This window comes from Erythrolamprus reginae, unplaced genomic scaffold, assembly GCF_031021105.1.
Source record: "Erythrolamprus reginae isolate rEryReg1 unplaced genomic scaffold, rEryReg1.hap1 H_6, whole genome shotgun sequence".
Taxonomy (NCBI): Eukaryota; Metazoa; Chordata; class Lepidosauria; order Squamata; family Dipsadidae; genus Erythrolamprus; species Erythrolamprus reginae.
In genome coordinates this window covers 1,370,126-1,388,060 of record NW_027248517.1, presented here as the reverse complement: position 1 = coordinate 1,388,060, position 17,935 = coordinate 1,370,126, and the positions used below count along the sequence as shown (strand labels likewise).

Sequence of the window (17,935 nt, the reverse complement as noted above, 5' to 3'; positions counted from 1 at the left end):
TGGTGTGCTCTGTGCCCTTGGCGCCAATGCCCGGAACCTGGCCAGCTGTCCACGGGATAAAGCGTCAGCCGCACCATTCTCCAATCCAGGCACATGGCGTGCCATAAACAATGCATTCAGAGACAAAGCTCTACTGACGAAAAAATGCACCAGGTGCATTACCCTCTCGTTTTTTGAGGACAACGAATTCACCATGTGGACCACCGTCAAGTTGTCACACCAGAAATGAACCACCCTGTTGGCGAGCTGACCTCCCCAGAGTTCCACTGCTACCACTAAAGGAAAAAATTCTAGGAATGTGAGATCCCTACAAATTCCTGCTGCCGCCCATTCAGCTGGCCATGATGAATGGCACCACCTTCCTCCTAGCATCACCCCAAAGCCCAGGGAACCCGAGGCGTCGGAGTGCAATTGCAAGTCTGCTTGGAGAAGCAAATATTGCCGCCAGAAGGAAATCCCATTAAATCGGGCCAGGAATGTCTGCCATACCCGCAAGTCTTCTCTGGCCCCTGCATTGAGCTGCACGCGATGATAGAGGGAGCTTAATCCCTGCATGGAGGAATACAGTCTGCGTAAAAATGCCCTACCGGGAGCAATTACCCGGCATGCGAAATTAAGCAGCCCTGTGAGCTCCTGAAGCTGTTTGAGGGTTACCTTTTTACGGTCAGACACCTCCTCCAGCTTGAGCCGTATCCTCACAAGCTTGTCTTCTGGCAGTCTACAAGACTGCGTGGAGGAATCTAGCTCTATGCCTAAGAAGGACATCCTAGAGGATGGCCCTTCCATTTTCTCTGGTGCTAGGGGAACCCCCAAATAAGAACACAGCCCCTCGAATGCCTCCATCAGGGCTTGGCACTGAGGCGTGCCCGCCGGGCCCGCCACTAGGAAGTCATCTAAGTAGTGGATGACTGACCTGGATCCCGTTCATCTCCTGAGTGCCCACGCAAGAAAAGTGCTAAAACTGTCGAAGAGAGCGCATGAAATCGAACATCCCATAGGGAGAGTCCGGTCCAGGTAAAATTGTTTCTCGAAGCAGAAACCCAGGAGATCGAAATCGTCGGGATGTATGGGCAAGAGCCAGAATGCTGACTTAATGTCGCTCTTGCCCATCAGTGCCCTAACACCGCACGCCTGGACCATGGCTACCTCCGCGTCAAACGAGGCGTAGCGGACTGAACAAAGGTCCTCCGGTATGAAGACTCTCCCCGGGGAAATGAAAGGTGGTGAATAAGCCTATATTCCCCTTGGGCTTTCTTGGGCACCACCCCAAGAGGGGACACCCTCATATTAGGCACGGGGGGAGGGGAAGGGGCCCAGGACCCTCCCTTCGTCTACCTCCTTCTTAATCTTAGCTCTAACTAAATCCTCATTCCCCAAAACTGACTTCAAGTTCTTAGACATAAAGGCCTTACGTGGACCCTGATAAGGGATCCTAAAGCCTTCACAAAAACCCCGAAGGATAGCAGCCGCCCTCTCTGGTGGGTGATACCCTTGCAGGAGTTCGGCCAAGTGCTCAAGCTTGACCGGACTGGGGCCCTTGCATCGCAGGAACGGCTGGCCTATTTTTGTCCCTGTTGTTCCTGTTCCTACCGGGATGTGTGCACGTGTGGGTGGCATGGGAACCCCCACACTTACCGCAAGCATGCTGGAACTTGCAGGAGCAGTGTGCGCAAGAGCCCTTGGCACTGTACTCAAAACAAAGGTGGGTGGTTTGAACACCCTGCCCCGCAGCAGCGTGGGGTGCAGCCGGCTCCTCCTCCATTAGATGACCGCTATTGGTCCGCTGACCCGACCCGCTCTTACAGGTCGCCTGAAACCATAGGTCGGGCACTTCCCGATCCCAGGGGAGGGAAGGGTCAAAAGCCACCCTCATCCGGAATGCCTCATCATAGTTCTGCCAGGCATCCCCCTTGACCTCGAAGTATGCCATGGCAATGAGGTCGATGTATTTAAGTAGCGCCGTGGCCCTACCCAGTTCCTTTTGTATTATAACGGTGGCATAGGTCAAAAAGACGTAAAGCCAAGACCTGAAACTTCTTGGGACCTTGACCTTTTTGGCCCGATCGGTCCGAGCTTCCTCATCCCTCTCCTTCTTGGGAACCTCCCTATTTAACAGGGTATAGAGGTCGATATATTCTCCCCTCCAAATCTTATCCCTAATTGAGGGGTGCAAATGATACCCCAAAGGAGTTGATGGAAGGCCTATAGGCACCGCTCCCATGGCAGCCGCCATGGGGTCGGTCGAGGTGGCCACACTGTTACTGGCCGTCCCCGCCACAGAAAAAGCCGCCGCAAGGAAAGAAAAACCCGGCACTGTCACCGACCCAGCTACCCCAACAGGAGCTACCTGGGGCCCTCCACTGCCAGTCGTGCTGAGCGATGACCCGATTGGCCCCGAAGATCCGGGCAATGGTTGAAGCCACTGTGGATTAGAGTTACCACCCTGGCTCCCCCCTGCGGTGGACACCCTGCTGGGACCAAGGCCGGTTGAACGGTCACACCCCAAACTTGGGAGCATACCGTAGGCGTGCTGGACCCCAAAGGGGGAGCCATGCCAGCCGGCCCTGCCGGGGGGGTTAAAGTGGATAACCCCTGTAAAACCAGTGTGGGTGCAATAGAAACTGACTCACCCCTGCCATCCAATGGGGCCCCGAGGGCCCCGGCCGCTGAATTGGCATCCCGTACCACTGGGTCGCTCTGGTCCGGAGCTGGGTCTTGCGCATCCTCGTTGACATGAGGGGCTCCCAACGCCGCCAAGGGCCTGGATCCGCTGCGTGCCCCGAAGGCGGCTTCCCAGCGGGCGTCCATATGGTCCAGGCGATCTAGTAAAGCAGAAAAGGATTGAGCCAAGATAATGGGCTCGGAGCCTGGAGTGGCCTGGTTGACAGGAGGGGGCTGCGCACAAGGGGTAGGAACTATCTCCCCCGCCTCCCTAGCTCATAGTGAAGGGGGCCCTGGGTAGGGGCACGCCTCTTGGGAGCCATTCAGGCAATCCCTCCCCAATCCCAAGGGTAAATTTAAAATAGTAGGCCCAAACCAGGCCTGCTCACCCCCAGCCACCCGGAAGGGAGGTCTTGGGGTTCTGAAAACCCTGGGAAACCGCTAACAGGGAAAACCTGGATGCCCCTACAACCCAGGCGAAGACCCACAAACAAGGGGCCCCTGGGACTGGCTAGCACCACTAGGTGCAGTACTTAGTCCCACTACCCTGTACTAAGGCCACCCCTGCCTCGAAGTGCCCAAGTCCCCTTTGTCCCCCAAACTAGAGACTTGTCTTCCCCTAGCCCTTACCAGCCCCACCTGAGTAAAACACCCCCCTGGTGGAGGGGAGAATGAGGGGAGAGGATGGGGGGGTTGGGAAAGTGATGTGGGGGGGGGTAAACTCCCCTTAAACGGGGGGAGGCCTGCCCGCTACACCCCAACGCAAACAAAGTCCAATGCAATTTACTTTTATTTTCTTATGTTTTAAAATTAAATTAATTTAACTAAACTAATAACTTGAAGAATCAGTGGCCGAAGGCCTCTGACTCCACAAAATGCCTACCGGGCAAGGCCTCTTAGGCCTTGCTACAATATACAGCCCCACCCATCCAGAGAGTAGGCTGCCCTACCCTCTCGCTCCAACATTAAGTAAAAGAAAGAAACAAAAAAGAGTCAGAGGCCCGCAAGCCCCTGACCCAACCAGCCTGGAACGAGGCCTTGTTAGGCCCCGCCACGTGGTCCTGACGAGCGAGCAGCCGATGTCTGGTCGCTCCTCTGCTGTTTGCTGCCAAAGCTGCAATGCGGGGGTCCCTTCCGGATCGCCCTTTAATAGGGCGATCTGGGACCCTCCTAAGCCAGCCGGCAGCGCGCTCTCATTGGCGCGCTGCCAAAAGCCGAACTTCCGGGTTCCGAATGAACCCGGAAGTGCTAAGATCTGAAAAGAGCTAGCTCAGCGTCACCCCCGCCCCGTAGGCAATTTCGGCCGGCGGTTTTAAAACCGCCGGCTGGGCATATCAACAATGCTTTTCTTGCATCTAAAAATATAAGCATCATTTGTTTTTCTGGATGTTGTTCATAGTATTCTAATGTATTTATTATTGTTCTTAAATTATTTTTAATTTGTCTTCCTGGTAAAAAACCATTTTGATCACTATGTATCATATCATTTATAATATTTTTAAACCTGTTGGCAAAGATTGATATAAAAATTTTATAATCTACGTTTAACAATGAGATTGGTCTATAGTTCTCATTTTTTTCTTTTTCTGTACCTACTTTATGTATTAAGGTTATTAACGTTTCTGTCCATGTTTTAGGTAACATGCCTTTTGCCATTATTTGATTGCATATCTCAAACATATTTAAGAAGAGTATTTCTATATCTAATTTATAAAATTCTACTGGTATCGCATCTGGACCTGTCGCTTTATTATTTTTCTGGTTCTTTATAGATTGTTTTAGTTCCATTTCTGTAATAGGTTTGTTTAATCTTTGTTGCTGTGCTTCGGTTAATACCGGTAAGTCGATATTTTTCAAATATTCAAAAATTAAATCCTCATTTATTTCTTCTCTCGTGTATAATTTTCTGTAAAACTCTAATACTATTTCCTTCTTTTCTTTTATTCTATGTTTAATTTTACCTTTTCAGTCTAACAAATTTTTTATAATTTTATTTTCCCTCTCTTTTCTTAATTTATACAACAGCCATCTTCCTGATTTATTCGCATGTTCAAAATATTCTTGCTTTGCTCTCTTTATCTTTTCTATTATTGGTTCTTGTTCCATCAATCTCAATTTATGCTCTATTAATTCTCTCTGATTTTTAGCTTTGTCACCATTGTCGCCTTTTTGCATTAATGTTTCTACTTTTTTGAGATCTTCTACTAATTTTTCATAACGTATTTTCTTTTCTTTATTTATTTTTTGCTATATAAGACTAAGTTTTGGGGAGTGGTGTCACTATTTTTATTTATTTTTTAAAAAAACTCTAGTTCTTCCTCGATCCATTTTTTATACTCTGGATCTTTTATTATATTTCTATTCATTGACCAATTATTTATTTTCTTTTTACCTTTCCAATATATCACTAAAGGACTGTTGTCTGCCCAGGTATTTGTTTCTATTTCTATTTTGCTAATTTGTTCCATTATGTGTGGTGATGCCCAAGCCATGTCAATTCTGGACCAGGTCTTATGTGGGTTAGAATAAAAAGTGTATTGTCTATCTTTTAAATGGTATTCTCTCCATATATCCTTCAATACTAGTTCTGTGCTCATTTTCCAAAATGTCACAGGTAGAACTACCTTTTTTTTCTTTTCTTTTCTTTTTCCAGTATAATCCATTTGGTCATCTGAAATTGCATTAAAATCTCCTATTATTATCATATTTTCAATTGCCAATTCCCTTATTTTTTCGTGTAAATCTTTATAGAATTGCTTCTGGTTATCATTTGGTGCATAAATTGAGACAATTACAAAAGATTTTGTTTCAAGATCTAATTGTACCATCAAAATCCTACTGTCAGTGTCATTGTATATTTCTTTAGATTCAATTGATTCATCTATATACATTGCTATACCCTTTTTCTTTTGATTTGCCAAACTAATATATAATTTTCCCAATTTTGAGTTGTTCAGAAGACTCCGTTTTGTTTTTTTAATATGAACTTCTTGTAAAATATTTATCTGTGCTTTTTGTTTTTTAAGTTTGGCAAATATTAGGTTTCTTTTCTTTGGATTATTCAACCCATTTACATTGACTGAAAAAATTTCCAAGTCACGTGTCATCTCTATTTGTAGTATTTTTTTGCTTCCTTTGGTTCTCGAAGTCTAGTTTCTAAAATTAATTCTTGTGATACTGTTGGTTGTTTCTTCTTTGCTTCTGGTATTTCTTCCCCTCCTCCACCCGTGGCCCCCATCGTGTCATCACTGCTCTTTGGCTCTATCTGAGGCTGATCAATCCTATCCAATCCGGTACGTGCTAAGAAAGATCTTGCAAATTCCACACTGTCAATTATCACTTTTGTTGATTGCCAAGTTAGAGTAAGGCCCTCTGGTACCAGCCATCTAAACACAATATTTTTCTTGATTAAAATACTTGTAAGAAAGTAATATTCTCTTCTGCTTTCTCTCACCCTTTTCGGAACTTGCTTCAGAATTGTGATGCCTTTTCCATTAAGTTGAAATTTCTGGTTTCTTGTCAGTCTCATGATCTCGTCTTTAATTACTCTTCTTGAAAACTTAATATGTAAGTTTTGTTGTATGTCTTTTATATTCCCATCCATTACTGCCATGTTTCCTTTTACTTCTGTTAGTTCTTTTTTAATCTCATCTTTCATCTCTTTCATCTCTTGTCTCATCTCTTGTTTCATCTCTTCCAGGTACTTCTTCATTTCTTCTTTATTAGTCTCAAGTTGAATTTGTGTCTGAGCTTGTGTCTTCTGCATAAGATCTTGAATACCAGCTAGTGCATCCTGTATGGACTGGAAGTTTGGATCTGCTGGCAACTTCTCTTTCTCTTTTTCTTTCTCCTTGGCTAGCATTGTAGTTATAGTCCTTTGTTGTAAAGGAGATGATGTTGGAGAAACTTTAGGTGTAGGAATTGAAGTTGGAGTTGCAGTAGTTGCTTGTTTTCGGGTAGTTGTTGTTGTCATCGAAGTCACACTTTGCGCCCTGTAAGAACCTTTCATATTCCAAAATTTCTACTTCATTTAACTATTACTTAGATCAATCTCTTATTTACGCTCAATTACAGAAGAAAAATAGTAAAATTCAAATCTGCAATACTAATAATGAAATATAATATTTCAAGGGGAGAAAGGAATATCAATATGGGAAAAAGAGATAATAAAAAAGAAAAGAGAAAAAAAAGGGAGAAAAGGCAAAAGAGTAGTTTTAATCCTTTAAAAACCAGAGCTCATGGGGGAGGGGACCAGGTAGAGAAGGGAAAGAAATAAAGCTTCTAACACATAATTAATTAGTAATCACCAAAGGGAAAAAAAGAGGGGGGAACTGTGATTCTATTGAAGGAGAAAGGTAGGGAAAAGAGAAGAAAACTTTTGAAAGTTATTTAAAAGAGAAAAGGGAAAAATTGTTTAAAAAATGTTTATGCTGTTATTAAAAAAGAAAAGGGTAAATAAATGTGGAATTAATGATAAAATCCAACAATAACTGTAAAAATTGAGGGGGGGGGGAATTAAAGAAGAAAAAACAAGAATATCAAATTTTAACAAGAAAAAGGAGTCCAATATGTCCAAATGTGTCAAATATGAATTGTGAGTTGTATTTTAATGTAACTGTCCAGAAAAAGGAAAAAACTCCAAAATCAATTCCAACATATTATCTATGATATGCCAGTTAAAACAAAAATAATGATAGGAAAAAACCCCACGTCTATTTTATTATATAAAAGAAAAAGTACAGGAAAAAAAGATATAATAATGGAAAAAATCCTCACACCTCCAATATCTAGTTGAAGAAAAAATAGTCCCTTAGATCCCAAAAGCGGGAAAAGAAAGTAGTAAAAGTATAACAAAAATCCCAACATTTATTCCAAATGGCTAATATTGCAGTAAAATTCCAATAAAATGATTTAATCTAAGTTCAGTTCGATTTATTCAGTTCATTTTTTCGTATGTTCAATTTGCTTAGGTATTCCTACTTCATCTAATTTTGACAGATTAACAGTTCAGTCTTATAATCTTTTTACTACTATTGAGAAAAAATTATAAAAAATATGAATAATAAAACGTAAAAAGAGAAGAAACCCCCCCCCCCCCACACACACACTATGATCTTAAAATTCAAAAGGAAAAAATATACAGTACTATTAATGTTAACAAAGACAAGTAGTTCCGGCCGTTTTTCTTCTGAGCGTATGGATATCACTTACAGTTTTTTCACTTTGTTTATGGTCGCCTTTACAATCTGAGATCTTCTCTTTTCAAGCTTGCTTGTTAAAATACCAAAGGGTTATCTCGTAGTGCTGTCAATCTTCTTCATCTGTTGATCTGCTTCTTTGTAGACTTCTTTGTTCTGTCTTTTTAACTTCCTTCTTTGGAGACCGCTATGGCTGCCCCCAGGCAGCCGCCTGAGAGCAGCTCTCCATAGATGCAGCTGCGGGGCTTTCCCTAGCCCCCAGGACTGCGGCGATCCGTCCTGGGGGATCCAGGAGACCCCCTGTCCTGGGCCGACCCCTCCAGGTGTCAAATCGCGCCCTGCAACCGTGGAAAGGTAGGATGCAGAGACAGAGCTATGCCTTTGCACCCCCAACGTGATCAAGTTCCAGCCGGAAGTCCAGATTAAAGTTTGAGTATTGTCAGTGCAATACTCAATACTCCCCCACCCCTCATCCACCTATCTCCCCTTGTAATGTTTTGATGGCTGACCAAGCATGCTTGGTCTGATTCTTTTTAAGATACGTGCTGACTGCGCAAGGTTATATTCCCAAGGTTGTATGTGGTGGTTTCCTCACAAAGCCTAGAAAAGGAGGCTTTATGTGGACAGCAATTGCCTTCCGAGTTCAATTTAGAGTGTTGGTATATAAAGCCCTACATGGCATGGAACCAAATTATTTGAGGGATTGTCTTTCCTTTGTTATGTTCACCTGTCTAACAAATCCATAGGGAGAGAGTAGGACATTAATATTGGGCCAATCTAATATGGGAGGGAGAGAGATGGTCCAAAAGCCAGACACCACAAAAGAATGCTCTGTTCCTGGTTTTGCCAGATGACATTCCATTACTGGGAAGAGACACTTGGCAGAACCCAGAAAGCGAGCCCAGATATTAGATTGCCCCCAACATTAATGTATTTTTTTTGCAGAGGGTTAAAGATGTGGTTTTATTATCAGGTGTGGGGACCCAGATGTATTATATAGCCTATGTGGTAACTTAATTGATGTTTGTGGTTTTTGAAAATCAGCTGCTGTTTGTATAATTTTTAATTCCTGCTAAATGCTCAGAATCATGAATTTGAATGGGCAACAGACATAGAAATTGAAATACTAAAGAAGCTTATCTGCTGCTGAAAATACTAAGGAAATCATTCTTAGATATAGGATTTATTTATTTATTTATTTATTCCAATACACAACAATACACAGTGAAGCTTATAGAGGTTATACATTAGTAAAATATATTAGAGAAAAATAGAAGTGAAAATTTAGGAATAGAATACAGTATATCAATTAGAGAATAGAAGGATATTATGAGAGTAGTATAAGATGATTAGAATAGTAGATATGATAAATGAGATATAGGAGAGACAATAGGACAGGGGACAGGAGGCATGCTAATGCACTGATGCACACTCCTTACTGACCTCTTAGGAATCTGGAGAGGTCAACTGTGGATAGTCTGAGGGTAAAATGTTGTGGGTTAAGGGAAGATACTATGGAGTCCGGTAATGAGTTCCATGCTTCGACAACTCGATTACTAAAGTCATATTTTTTACAGTCCAATTTGGAGCGGTTAATATTAAGCTTGTATCTGTTGTGTGCTCTTGTGTTGTTGTGGTTGAAGCTGAATTGTTTGTTTGTTTGTTTGTTTGTTTGTTTGTTTGATTGATTGATTGATTGATTGATTGATTGATTGATTGGTATGCCACCGCTCTCCACAGACTCGGGGTGGCTCAGAACAATAATAAAACAATATACAGAGAACAAATCTAATATTTAAAATCTAAAAACCCATTATTTAAAAGAACATACAACACAAGCATACCATACATAAACTATATAGGCCTGGGGGGAAATGTCTCAATTCCCCCATGCCTGACGACAGAGGTGGGCTTTCAGGAGTTTGCGAAAGGCAAGGAGGGTGGGGGCAATCCTAATCCCTGGGGGGAGCTAGTTCCAGAGGGTCAGGGCCACCACAGAGAAGGCTCTTCCCCTGGGTCTCGCCAGACGACATCAGTATGGGTTCCAAACAGATGAGCTGTATTCTAGGATGGGTCTGGCAAAAGTTTTGTAAGCTCTGGTAAGTAGTGTGAGATTGCCAGAGCAGAAGCTACATAGGATTAGATTAACAACTCTTGAAGCTTTCTTGGCGATGTTGCAGTGGGCTTTGGTGCTTAGGTCTTTTGTTATTAGTACTCCAAGGTCCTTAACCGAGTGGGGTTATCTGTGATAATTTATTTGTTCAGTTTGTATTTGTGGTTCTGATTCTTTTTGCCGATGTGTAGGACAGAGCATTTGCTGGTTGAGATTTGGAGTTGCCATTTCTTAGACGAGTCAGAAACAGGGTCTAGATCTTTTTGGAGACTAGTTGTGTTATCAGTGGTGTTCAAAAGTTTAACATCATCTACAAAGAGAGCACAGTGATGAGATTGCAAAGGTCGTTGATGGAGAGAATGAAGAGCGTTGGTCCCAGAATGCTACCTTGGGGGACACTGCTTTTAACAGGGACAGGGGTAGATATGGTGTTTCCTATCTGAAAATTACCTGGATTACTTGGAAATCCTAAATTTATAGGCTGGGTTTCTATGGATGTGTCTGTAATAGTAAGATTGGTGAGTATAATCATAATATAAGGAGAGAAAAACAGAATACTTAAGTAAAAGTGCACTTTCATTTCTCCCTTTCAAGTAACTCAGGTCTGAAGCAAGGTCCCCCCCCCCCAATCCAAATGATCTCTCCCTGATAGTCTTTTGAAAGAACTTGGAAGCCTGATATTTTCCTTAACCTTAGGCTAGACTGATGGATTCTTGTTTTAAAGAGCCATTTGTATGTTATTGGGATTTCCAGCTTCTCGCTATCTTGACTAAGTAGTTCTCAATTTACACCATTCTTTCAGCAACTGTTCAAAGTTACAATGGTGCCGTGCCTTATGACTGATCCTCACACTGACAACCATTACAGGATCCCCATGATCAAGTGTGCTGCCCCACTCACCCACACGTCAGTGTTGGTTTAGAGAGTGTTTTATTTTGTCTTTTCCCCAGGCCATAACCCACACACGTTGCTCCTTGCAATGCCTCCTTCTGCCTGCCCTTCTAAATAGCTGCTGGTACAGCCCATCAAAGGGGGTGAAGCCTTATCTCCAGCAATCTGGCAGACTTCTGTCTCTCTGCCCTACATACTTTGGCAGGCAGCTCCTCCGGTTCTTCCTTACTGGCCTGCAAGCTCTACCTAGTTGATGTTGTTATGTGGCAATTCAGGGTCAGTAATTCTTGAAATGATAGGAACGATCTCATTCTCCCTTGAGGGCTCTGAGGAAGAAGTGGAGGAGTCATCGTCCACAGGAGACATCACATCAATGATCAAAATTTGGGCAAACAAAATCTGAGTGGGAAACTGAATTTGCTTAACAATCATATGATTTACTTAACAATCATGGCAAAAGAGGTTGTAAAATCAAGCACAACTCATTTAACAATTACCTCACAGCAATAGAAGTTCTCAATTGTGGTTGTAAATTGGAGGAGGAGATTAATTTTTTTTATATTCTTATTTGTTTGCATTGTTATTTTGCAAAAAATGTTTTTGCCCTAATAATAAATGTTCCATTTCTTTTCTATTATCATAGGGGCAGCTTACTTTACAAAATGAAGCAGATGGTACAGATCATATCTTTCTCTTGAAAGGGATTGCAACAAAACCATTGGCGCTGGATCATATTAAGCTAGATGGCCAAGTTAGACAAACTATACAGAAGGTCATAATGGTGCCAAATTTTACCAAGAATGAATTGATATACAAGGTATATATGTCAGTTTGAAAGAGACTTTATAATTGTTTTACAGAATGATCAGTCTAATAAATATACAGTGAAACCTTAATGTAATGGTTCGAGGAGGACCTTCTTTAGGCATTCTTTGGATGCAGGAACCAAATTGCTCCAGACATTTTCCTGAAATAACAGACATATATTGCTTGTGACATAGTGTAAATGAATTGGTAAATTTACACTGATTTTATATCATTCAAACTGATTTGTATCGTGATATCATTTGCAAATGATCCAAATAACTTCATTTATATGATCTGTGCAATGATGTCATTATAGAAATGATACAAAGCACTATCAGTGATGTAATATATGAAGCACTAGACTTTCAGAAATAAAAGGTATTCCATTCACCCAACTAGTTTGAGATTCCTTTGATCTTTATTATTAGTTAAATTATTTTCCATTTTGTGATCCTTAACATGCTCAGAGTAAAATACAGAAACAAAATTTAGTATTTTTCTCTCTTTTTATAACATCTTCTCAAAATCAGAAGATCTGTCTTCAAAACCAAACATAAGAAATGCTTCAATTGAGTATTTGTGTTTATTTTTAATACTTTTACTATGAAATGTAAGAACTAGTTTGTTTTAGTGGTTAAGGCATCAGCCTAGAAACCAGGAGACAATAAGTTTTAATCCTACCTACAAAGCCAATTGAGTAAGCCTGAGCCAATCACTCTTTCTTATCTCTAGGAAGTAAACAATGAGAAACCAGTTCTGCAATCTTGCCAAGATTGTGGGAATTTTTCCAGGAAGTCACCAAGAATTAATATTGACTCAAAGGCACCCACCCACCCACACCACCCACACATTGCCAAAACCAAAACTTTTTCAATGCATCTTTAATAAAACACTAATAATAAAACTTATTGTCTCCAGGTTTACAGGTTCCAGGTTTACAGGTTTCATACAGGTTTCAAGATGGAGGCAATGGAGGAAGCATAATTACAACACAGGGAGTTAAAAAAAAGAGAAAAGTTGCTATTAAAAAAGATAAATGATATGAGGGGAGGTGCAAAGGGAAAGACAAATCATAGAATAGAGAAAGAAAAATAAGTGGAGAAAGGAAAAGAAGAGGAAAGACTGCAGAAATAGGAGGAAAATGATCCACAGTGAACTTGGCCTGCTGAGAGAAGCCCAGCTGCACCCAAGAGGCCTACTCAAGAGCCTGGAGGCTCATTGGAGCTAGGTAAGTGGAGAGGCAAAACAGACCGGTGGAGAACAATGAGATGATCCTGTGAGTGAATGGGGCCAAGCTGTGGAGCAGGGAGGAAAACTATCCATGGGACAGAGAGGAGAGCCAACTGAGGGAAAAGATCAGCAGAGAAGGAAAAGGCAAGCTGGTGAGAGAGAGAGAGAGAGAGGAGCAGAGAGGAGGAGAAGGAGATGCAGCTGTGGACAGGAGACCAGAAATGAGCTTGCTGTGGACCAACCACCACCACTCCCACCACTGCTGTGGGAGAAGCAGCACAAACAGGAGCCATATGGCTGAAGAGCCAGGAGCAGCAGCAGCGCAGCAAAGGAGAGAGCAGTCAGTGAGACAAAGCAGATCCTGAGAGGAGTGTGGAAACATGTCACTCACAGAAAAAACACAAATCTAGTACAAAACCCCTGTCCAAACCAACCCACTCTGATGCAGCCCCACTAGAAGAAAATATGCAGACACATAGAAAAGGAGTACCATCAAATCTCTCTTAAAAAGTAGCATTATCAAATGCTACTATCATAGAAAAACACCCCAAACCTTCTTAGGAAAAAATGTGAGTGTTGGTGATAGGAGATTCAATTTTCAAGAAAACAGAGCCTGCTGTCTGTAGACCAGGCAGTCAATCCAGAGTGTTGTTTGTTTGTTTGAGGACTTGGGGCAGCTATTATTAGGGATAAATGACACAAGGGATAAATGACACAAAAAAGGACTTGAAAACAATACTGAATGATTATGAGCAGCTAGGCAACAAAGTCAAAGATTTAGGTGCACAAGTAGGGGTTTTTTCCCCATCTGTACTGCCAACGAAAGGACAACGTCCAGTAAGAGAACAAAAATTCCAAAAGTGAACCACTGGCTACAAGGTTGGTGCCACCAAAAAAACTTTGGATTCCTGGACCATAGTTTGTACTACCTCCAAAATGGGCTTTTGGCAAGGGATGGATTTCACTTCACAAAGATTGGGAAGAATGTTTTTTGAAAATGACTGGCTCAATTTACCAGAAGGTCTTTAAACTAAAGTTGGGGGGGGGGGGGGGTAAGCAGTCTTTAGGATCTCTAGGACCTAATTCCAAGCAAAAAAACACCTACAAAACAAGGCAAATAATCAAGTAAGGAGGGATGTGAAGGAAGAGAAACTCAAACACCAAATAGGAGACATAGTCAGGCATAAAGATCTCAAGTGCCTATATAAATGCACAAAATCTGGGGAGCAAACAGGGTGAGCTTGAACTATTAATACACAAAGGTAGATACGATACAGTTGGAATAACTTGGTGGAACGAAACCCACGACTGGAACATAGTGATAGAAGGATACAAGCTCTTCACAAAAATCAGACCCCATAAAAAAGGAGGTGGAATTGCACCATATATAAAGGACCACTATATTGCTACAGAATTGCATTAAACCAATGATGAAAACCTCTTAGAATGAATATGGGTCAACATAAAAGAAAAAAGAATGATATGGCCATAGATGCATACTATAGGCCACCCAATCAAACAGAAAAAGTAGATATTCTTTTTGCCAACCAATTAACAAACATATGTAGGAAACACGCTACAATAGTAATGGGGGACTTCAATTACCCTGATATCAATTGGAAAACTAATTCTGCACCAAGTGAGAAATCAAATAGATTACTAACCAGCCTAGGTGACAACTTTGTTGTCCAAAAGGTAGAGGAGGAAACTAGAGGGACTTAACTTAAGAGAAGTAATAGAGGGAATTGAAACTGTAGGAACCTTGGGTGAGAGTGGAATTCAACATAATGCAACTACAATCAATAGAACACAATGATACCAGAGTCTTAGATTTTAAAAGAACTGATTTTAATAAAAAAGAGAATTTGGAAAAAATTCATTGGATGAAAATTTTAAAGGCGAAAACAACTCAAGAATCTTGGGAAACCCTGAAAATATGATCATAAAAGCCGAGATCAGTACACTACCACTGAGAAAGAAAAACAAGAAATTCAAGAAAAATCTCGCATGGTTACACAAAGATATCTCTGACAAATTGAAAGACAAAAAGGACAATTACAAAAAATGGAAAGAGGGACAGATAATTAAGGCAGCATATCAGCAGATAGCCAGAATCTGCAAAGAAGAAGTCAGGAAAGCAAAGGCTCAAAATGAACAAAGACTTGCAACAAAAGTCAAAGATAATTTTAAAAAGTTTCTTCCAACATATAAATAACAAGGAAAAAATCAAGGAAACAATCCACTAAAGAGACAAGATGGCACAAAGTAACAGGCAACAGAGAGAAAGCAGAGCCTCTCTGCTACTCATTTTTTGCATTGGTTTTCTTGCAAAAATAAACTATAGCCCAACCTACCAGAAACATAACTGTAAAAAATAGACTGGAAATTATAAGCAAAACAACAACAACAACAGTTACAGAACACTTGTCTGATCTTGATGAATACAAATCACTGGCAGATATCATCTCAGAACCACTGCACCACTTTTTTCAAAAATCCTGAAGCACCAGAGGACTGGACTGGAAAAGTGGTGATATGGTTCCCATTTAAAAAAAAAAAGGGTGGGGGGAATCCAGACCCAGGAAACTACAGACCAATCAGACTAACATCAATACCCAGGAAGATACTGGAAAAGATAATTTTAAAAACCGATCTGTCAACACCTAGAAATGAGTAACGTAATAAGTAGCAGCCTGCATGGGTTTATTAAAAATAGATCATGCCAAATCAATCTTATTTTATTCTTCAACATAGTGACTAAATTAGTAGATCAGTGAAGTATTGTGGACATAGTATACTTAGATTTCAGCAAGGCCTTCAACAAAATAGATCACAACCTACTTCTTTGTAAGCTAGAAAAAAATGGGATAGATAGTTTCACTACCAGATGGATTCACAACTGGCTGACAAACCATACTCAACGTGTAGTCCTTAATGGGTCTAAGTCTGCATGGAGAGAAGTAAGCAGTGGGGTGCCACAAAGTTCCATCTTAGGCCCAGTATTCTTCAGTATCTTCATAAATGACTTAAATGAGGGAATAAAAGGAGAATTTACCAAATTTGCAGATGATACTAAACTGTTAGGACTAGCTAACATCCTAGAGCAGACCTGGGCAAAGTGCGGCCCACGGGCCACATCCGGCTTGCCCGCTGTCTGTGACCAGCCCAGGGAGGTTGATCCAACTTGTGCGCCACGTGCGTGTGCAGGCAAAAACCAAATGCTGGGCAGCATTTTCAAATGTCGTGTGGTGGAGTTGGACGGCCTCGCCACCTGCGCGCAGAAGCGGCACCCTGGGGAAAAAGCAGCAGTCGTGTCATGCCATGCCGTGCCTGTTGCTTGGCTGATGGCGCTGCCTGCACCAGAGCTCTCGCCTCACCTCTCCACCTTTCCCATAAGTTGACTTAACCTTCTGTGGGCATTCGCGGTGGAGCCTCTCCCACCCCCACCCCACCGAGGCACATGATGGGGTGCAGAAGTTTTTGTGAGAAAGAGGGAAAAGAGAGAGAGAGAAAGAAAAGGGAAAGAGAGGGAGGGCCCCGAAACCGAACCACAACACCTCTGGCCCAGCAGGAGGTAAAGGGCTGGGGAGGGAGGTCAGGCTGAGTTGGCAGCTTGAGCCTCAGAGCCCACCCCGCCTCCCCCTCCAGTCCACCATCCGCTTGAAGCTGCCAACCGGGATCCTGAATAGCCGGCTGGCAGAACCTGCCTCCCCACCCCTCTGGCCCGGCGTGAGGTGAAGCGCTGAGGGGGAGGTCAGCCTCCGATCTCCAGGAGCTCAGCGGAGAGAAAGACCTGCTGCCCTGTCTTTGCAGATGGCAGGAGAGCCACGGTGGAACAAGCGAGAGGCTCCTAAGTGGGCTCCAGCGGCTCTTACCCCCCCCCAGTGGGGGGAGCAAAGCAAATGGGAAATGGGATTCCCCGCCTCCTTTTGCTTGCACCTCTCAGTATGTGAGAAATCCATGCCTCCCCTCCCTCTTTGTGCTCCAAAGGTCCGGATTCCCTCCACCCTTTTAAAACCCTTCATGGGCGGAGCCCTCCCCATTTCTCCCTCCCGCCCACTGCCCGCTTGAAGCTGCCAGCCAGAATCCTGAATAGACGGCATGTGCAGAGCACCTCATCACCTTGCTGCTGCAATAGTATTGCAGTATCCGATCGAACACCAAATCTGAACACAGACTTCTGGAAAAGGCCGGGATCGGGTTCAGTATACTGAACCTGGCCAAGTTCGGCACGGACCCAAACTATGCAAGTTTGGTTCACCCAACACTATATACAGGTATAATATAATATAATATATAATTATAATTTATAATTATAATATAATTAACTCAGTTCTACCCAATAATCTAAAGTATTGGGTAGAACTGAGTTAATTATATTAGTCCTGCCCTCTAAAACCATCCCACTTTCTCATGCAGCCCCATGGCAAAATTAATTGCCCACCCCTGTCCTAGAGGATAGGCTCAAGATCCAGATGGATCTCAATAGACCTGAACACTGGATCCTATCTAACAAAAAGAAATTCGATGTAGAGAAAAACTTACGTAAGAAAAACCAAAAGTGCACATATAAGTTGGGTGAAACCAAGCTTAATATCAGTGACTGTGAGAATAATCTTGGAGACTTAGTGGACAACCAGTTAAATATGAGATAGTAGCATGCAGCGGCAGCCAAAAAAGCCAGTGCAATCCTAAATTGCATTAATAGAGGGATACAATTAAGTTCAAGTGAGGTACTAATACCATTCTATAAAGACCAAACCTAGAGTACTCCAGGTTTGGTCACCACACTATAAAAAGATATTGAGACATTAGAAAAAGTGCAGAGGACAGCAGCCAGGATGATTATGGAACTGGAGACTAAAACATATGAAGAACAGTTACAGGAACTGGGCATGGCTAGTCTAGTGAAGATAGGGACCAGATGAGACATAATAGCAGTGTTCCAATATTTGAGGGGCTGCCACAGAGAGGAGTGGGTCACGTTATTGTCCAAAGCACCTGAAGGCCAGACAAGGAATAATGTATGGAAACT

The 17,935-nt window shown here is 42.3% G+C and overlaps 1 protein-coding gene across 4 annotated transcripts in view; it reads left to right on the top strand.

Moving 5' to 3' along the window:
* Positions 1-17,935, top strand: part of LOC139155791 (cilia- and flagella-associated protein 47-like) — a 513,090-nt gene that overhangs the window by 54,751 nt on the left and 440,404 nt on the right. For all 4 annotated transcript variants that reach the window (XM_070731069.1, XM_070731068.1, XM_070731067.1 and 1 more), the window contains one exon: positions 11,507-11,680. In XM_070731069.1, coding sequence (XP_070587170.1) covers positions 11,507-11,680 — 174 coding nt within the window. The remainder of the gene's footprint in view (positions 1-11,506; positions 11,681-17,935) is intronic.